This window comes from Procambarus clarkii, chromosome 58 (assembly GCF_040958095.1).
Source record: "Procambarus clarkii isolate CNS0578487 chromosome 58, FALCON_Pclarkii_2.0, whole genome shotgun sequence".
Taxonomy (NCBI): Eukaryota; Metazoa; Arthropoda; class Malacostraca; order Decapoda; family Cambaridae; genus Procambarus; species Procambarus clarkii.
The window spans coordinates 13,168,566-13,173,897 of record NC_091207.1 but is presented as its reverse complement, the minus strand read 5'-3'; the positions used below and the strand labels follow the sequence as shown (position 1 = coordinate 13,173,897).

The 5,332-nt window shown below is 60.8% G+C and overlaps 2 protein-coding genes across 2 annotated transcripts; both read left to right on the top strand.

The window, feature by feature from the left end:
• Positions 1–1,672: 1,672 nt before the first annotated feature.
• LOC138353563 (ovarian abundant message protein-like) lies at positions 1,673–2,662 on the top strand. The gene has a single exon (XM_069306744.1). It carries the CDS (start codon positions 1,673–1,675, stop codon positions 2,660–2,662), a length of 990 nt encoding a protein of 329 aa, XP_069162845.1.
• A 1,320-nt stretch (positions 2,663–3,982) lies between these two features.
• On the top strand, positions 3,983–4,954 carry LOC138353562 (uncharacterized). The gene has a single exon (XM_069306743.1). The coding sequence runs from the start codon at positions 3,983–3,985 to the stop codon at positions 4,952–4,954; it is 972 nt and encodes a 323-aa protein (XP_069162844.1).
• Positions 4,955–5,332: the final 378 nt, after the last annotated feature.

Sequence of the window (5,332 nt, the reverse complement as noted above, 5' to 3'; positions counted from 1 at the left end):
ACACTCAGCCACTTGATACACTCAGCCACTTGGTACAATCAGCCACTTAGTACACTCAGCCACTTGGTACACTCAGCCACTTGGTACACTCAGCCACTTGGTACACTCAGCCACTTGGTACACTCAGCCACTTGATACACTCAGCCACTTGGTACACTCAGGCACTTGGTACACTCAGCCACTTGGTACACTCAGCCACTTGGTACACTCAGCCACTTGGTGCACTCAGCCACTTGGTACACTCAGCCACTTGGTACACTCAGCCACTTGGTGCACTCAGCCACTTGGTACACTCAGCCACTTGGTACACTCAGCCACTTGGTGCACTCAGCCACGAGTCATTCATCACAGTACAGGAGGAGCAAGAATTCCATTCATTGAGCACAAAAAAATACGAACCCGGAATACTTTTTGAGGGCGGGACGCTCGCGTGAGTGTGTGTGTGTTTGTGTGTGTGTGTGTGTGTGTGTGTGTGTGTGTGTGTGTGTGTGTGTGTGTGTGTGTGTGTGTGTGTGTGTGTGTGTGAGGGGGGGGGGGAGGTCACATACGTGGAGGTGCGCGAAGGTCACCCCCATGACCTGTATGACAGGAGGACAGAGGGGCGAGTATCGCGTGGTGATGGGCGGACCCGGGCCAGCACCAGCCGGGGCAACAGTGTGTGGAACCACCGCAGGTCACAGGTCAGATCTCCAGGTTGTTATTGTGGCAGGTGAACAGTGACGGCTCTGCCTGCAGTGACGGTCCTGCCTGCAGTGACGGTCCTGCCTGCAGTGACGGTCCTGCCTGAAGTGACGGTCCTGCCTGCAGTGACGCTCCTGCCTGCAGTGATGGTCCTCAATGCAATGACGGTCCTGCCTGTAGTGAGGGTCCTGCCTGCAGTGACGGTCCTGCCTGCAGTGACGGTCCTGCCTGCAGTGAGGGTCCTGCCTGCAGTGACGGTCCTGCCTGCAGTGACGGTCCTGCCTGCAGTGACGGCCCTGCCTGCAGTGACGGTCCTGCCTGCAGTGACGGTCCTGCCTGCAGTGACGGTCCTGCCTGCAGTGACGGTCCTGCCTGCAGTGACGGTCCTGCGTGCAGTGACGGTCATGCCTGCAGTGACGGTCATGCCTGCAGTGACGGCCCTACCTGCAGTGACGGCCCTGCCTGCAGTGACGGTCCTGCGTGCAGTGACGGTCATGCCTGCAGTGACGGTCATGCCTGCAGTGACGGTCCTGCCTGCAGTGACGGGCCTCCCTGCAGTGATGGTCCTGCCTGCAGTGATGGTCCAGCCTGCAGTGATGGTCCTGCCTGCAGTGAGGGTCCTGCCTGCAGTGAGGGTCCTGCCTGCAGTGACGGTCCTGCCTGCAGTGAGGGTCCTGCCTGCAGTGATGGTCCTGCCTGCAGTGAGGGTCCTGTCTGCAGTGATGGTCCTGCCTGCAGTGATGGTCCTGCCTGCAGTGACGGTCCTGCCTGCAGTGAGGGTCCTGCCAGCAGTGAGGGTCCTGCCTGCAGTGACGGCCCTGCCTGCAGTGATGGTCCTGCCTGCAGTGAAGGTTCTGCCTGCTGTGAGGGTCCTGCCTGCAGTGACGGTCCTGCCTGCAGTGATGGTCCTGCCTGCAGTGAGGGTCCTGCCTGCAGTGAGGGTTCTGCCTGCAGTGATGGTCCTGCCTGCAGTGACGATCCTGCTGCAGTGATGGTCCTGCCTGTAGTGACGGTCCTGCCTGCAGTGACGGTCCTGCCTGCAGTGACGGTCCTGCCTGCAGTGAGGGTCCTGCCTGCAGTGAGGGTCCTGCCTGCAGTGAGGGTCCTGCCTGCAGTGACGGTCCTGTCTGCAGTGAGGGTCCTGCCTGCAGTGACGGTCCTGCCTGCAGTGACGGTCCTGCCTGCAGTGACGGTCCTGCCTGCAGTGACGGTCCAGCCTGCAGTGAGGGTCCTGCCTGCAGTGAGGGTCCTGCCTGCAGTGAGGGTCCTGCATGCAGTGATGGTCCTGCCTGCAGTGACGGTCCTGCCTGCAGTGACGGTCCTGCCTGCAGTGAGGGTCCTACCTGCAGTGATGGTCCTGCCTGTAGTGACGGTCCTCCCTGCAGTGACGATCCTGCCTGCAGTGATGGTCCTGCCTGCAGTGATGGTCCTGCCTGTAATGACGGTCCTCCCTGCAGTGACGGTCCTCCCTGCAGTGACGGTCCTGCCTGCAGTGACGGTCCTGCCTGCAGTGACGGTCATGCCTGCAGTGAAGGCCCTGCCTGCAGTGATGGTCCTGCCTGCAGTGATGGTCCTGCCTGCAGTGATGGTCCTGCCTGCAGTGACGGTCCTGTCTGCAGTGACGGTCCTGCCTGCAGCGACGGCCCTGCCTGCAGTGACGGTCCTGTCTGCAGTGACGGTCCTGCCTGCAGTGATGGTCCTGCCTGCAGTGATGGTCCTGCCTGCAGTGATGGTCCTGCCTGCAGTGATGGTCCTGCCTGCAGTGACGGTCCTGCCTGCAGTGATGGTCCTCCATGCAGTGACGATCCTGCCTGCAGTGACGGTCCTCCCTGCAGTGACGATCCTGCCTGCAGTGATGGTCCTCCCTGCAGTGACGGTCCTGCCTGCAGTGACGGTCCTGCCTGCAGTGAGGGTCCTGCCTGCAGTGACAGTCCTGCCTGCAGTGATGGTCCTTCATGCAGTGACGATCCTGCTGCAGTGACGGTCCTGCCTGCAGTGAGGGTCCTGCCTGCAGTGACGGTCCTGCCTGCAGTGATGGTCCTGCCTGCAGTGATGGTCCTGCCTGCAGTGACGGTCCTGCCTGCAGTGATGGTCCTGCCTGCAGTGATGGTCCTGCCTGCAGTGACGGTCCTGCCTGCAGTGATGGTCCTCCATGCAGTGACGATCCTGCCTGCAGTGACGGTCCTCCCTGCAGTGACGATCCTGCCTGCAGTGATGGTCCTCCCTGCAGTGACGGTCCTGCCTGCAGTGACGGTCCTGCCTGCAGTGAGGGTCCTGCCTGCAGTGACAGTCCTGCCTGCAGTGATGGTCCTTCATGCAGTGACGATCCTGCTGCAGTGACGGTCCTGCCTGCAGTGAGGGTCCTGCCTGCAGTGACGGTCCTGCCTGCAGTGATGGTCCTGCCTGCAGTGATGGTCCTGCCTGCAGTGACGGTCCTGCCTGCAGTGATGGTCCTGCCTGCAGTGATGGTCCTGCCTGCAGTGACGGTCCTGCCTGCAGTGAGGGTCCTACCTGCAGTGATGGTCCTGCCTGTAGTGACGGTCCTCCCTGCAGTGACGATCCTGCCTGCAGTGATGGTCCTGCCTGCAGTGATGGTCCTGCCTGTAGTGACGGTCCTCCCTGCAGTGACGGTCCTGCCTGCAGTGACGGTCCTGCCTGCAGTGACGGTCCTGCCTGCAGTGACGGTCATGCCTGCAGTGACGGTCTTGCCTGCAGTGAAGGCCCTGCCTGCAGTGACGGTCCTGCCTGCAGTGACGGTCTTGCCTGCAGTGAAGGCCCTGCCTGCAGTGATGGTCCTGCCTGCAGTGATGGTCCTGTCTACAGTGATGGTCCTGCCTGCAGTGACGGTCCTGTCTGCAGTGACGGTCCTGCCTGCAGTGACGGCCCTGCCTGCAGTGACGGCCCTGCCTGCAGTGACGGCCCTGCCTGCAGTTTTTTATTTTTTTTTTTTATTTTTTTTTTTTTTTATTTTTTTTTTTATTATTTTCTACCACAGACGTGGCCACACATTTACAATGCTAACCAGCATATATACATTTTCTTCTGTCCTCCATGGACAGGGTTAGAGAAGTGTTAAACATACAGTTCAAGGGTTTATTGAACACTCAACCACAGAAGGTGATTCAGTGCTTTTAAAATGCTAAGCTAACCTCACTGGACCATCCTGCCTGCAGTGACGGCCCTGCCTGCAGTGACGGTCCTGCCTGCAGTGAGGGTCCTACCTGCAGTGATGGTCCTGCCTGTAGTGACGGTCCTGCCTGCAGTGACGGTCCTCCCTGCAGTGACGATCCTGCCTGCCGTGATGGTCCTGCCTGCAGTGATGGTCCTGCCTGTAGTGACGGTCCTCCCTGTAGTGACGGTCCTGCCTGCAGTGACGGTCCTGCCTGCAGTGACGGTCATGCCTGCAGTGACGGTCTTGCCTGCAGTGAAGGCCCTGCCTGCAGTGATGGTCCTGCCTGCAGTGATGGTCCTGCCTGCAGTGATGGTCCTGCCTGCAGTGATGGTCCTGCCTGCAGTGATGGTCCTGCATGCAGTGACGGTCCTGCCTGCAGTGAGGGTCCTACCTGCAGTGACGGTCCTGCCTGCAGTGATGGTCCTGCCTGCAGAGATGGTCCTGTCTGCTGTGATGGTCCTGCCTGCAGTGATGGTCCTGCCTGCAGTGACGGTCCTGCCTGCAGTGATGGTCCTGCCTGCAGTGATGGTCCTGTCTGCAGTGATGGTCCTGCCTGCAGTGATGGTCCTGCCTGCAGTGATGGTCCTGCCTGCAGTGATGGTCCTGCCTGCAGTGATGGTCCTGTATGCAGTGATGGTCCTGCCTGCAGTGATGGTCCTGCCTGCAGTGATGGTCCTGCCTGCAGTGACGGCCCTGCCTGCAGTGATGGTCCTCCCTGCACTGACGATCCTGCCTGCAGTGGCGGTCCTCCCTGCAGTGACGATCCTGCCTGCAGTGACGGTCCTCCCTGCAGTCACGGTCCTGCCTGCTGTGATGGTCCTGCCTGCAGTGATGGTCCTGCCTGCAGTGATGGTCCTGCCTGCAGTGATGGTCCTGTCTGCAGTGACGGTCTTGCCTGCAGTGAAGGCCCTGCCTGCAGTGATGGTCCTGCCTGCAGTGATGGTCCTGCCTGCAGTGACGGTCCTGCCTGCAGTGACGGTCCTGCCTGCAGTGACGGTCCTGCCTGCAGTGACGGTCCTGCCTGCAGTGATGGTCCTGCCTGCAGTGATGGTCCTGTCTGCAGTGACGGTCCTCCCTGCAGTGACGATCCTGCTGCAGTGATGGTCCTGCCTGCAGTGACGGTCCTGCCTGCAGTGACGGTCCTGTCTGCAGTGACGGTCCTCCCTGCAGTGACGATCCTGCTGCAGTGACGGTCCTCCCTGCAGTGACGATCCTGCTGCAGTGACGGTCATGCCTGCAGTGACGGTCCTGCCTGCAGTGACGGTCCTGCCTGCAGTGATGGTTCTCCATGCAGTGACGATCCTGCTGCAGTGACGGTCCTGCCTGCAGTGATGGTCCTCCCTGCAGTGATGGTCCTCCCTGCAGTGAGGGTCCTGCCTGCAGTGAGGGTCCTGCCTGCAGTGACGGTCTTGCCTGCAGTGACGGTCCTGCCTGCAGTGATGGTCCTGCCTGCAGTGACGGTCCTGCCTGCAGTGATGG

What these genes read in the sequence shown, in the direction of transcription:
- LOC138353563 (XM_069306744.1), top strand. Translation starts at nt 1,673, where the DNA reads ATGGTCCTGCCTGTAGTGACGGTCCTGCCTGCAGTGACGGTCCTGCCT.
- LOC138353562 (XM_069306743.1), top strand. Translation starts at nt 3,983, where the DNA reads ATGGTCCTGCCTGCAGTGATGGTCCTGCCTGTAGTGACGGTCCTCCCT.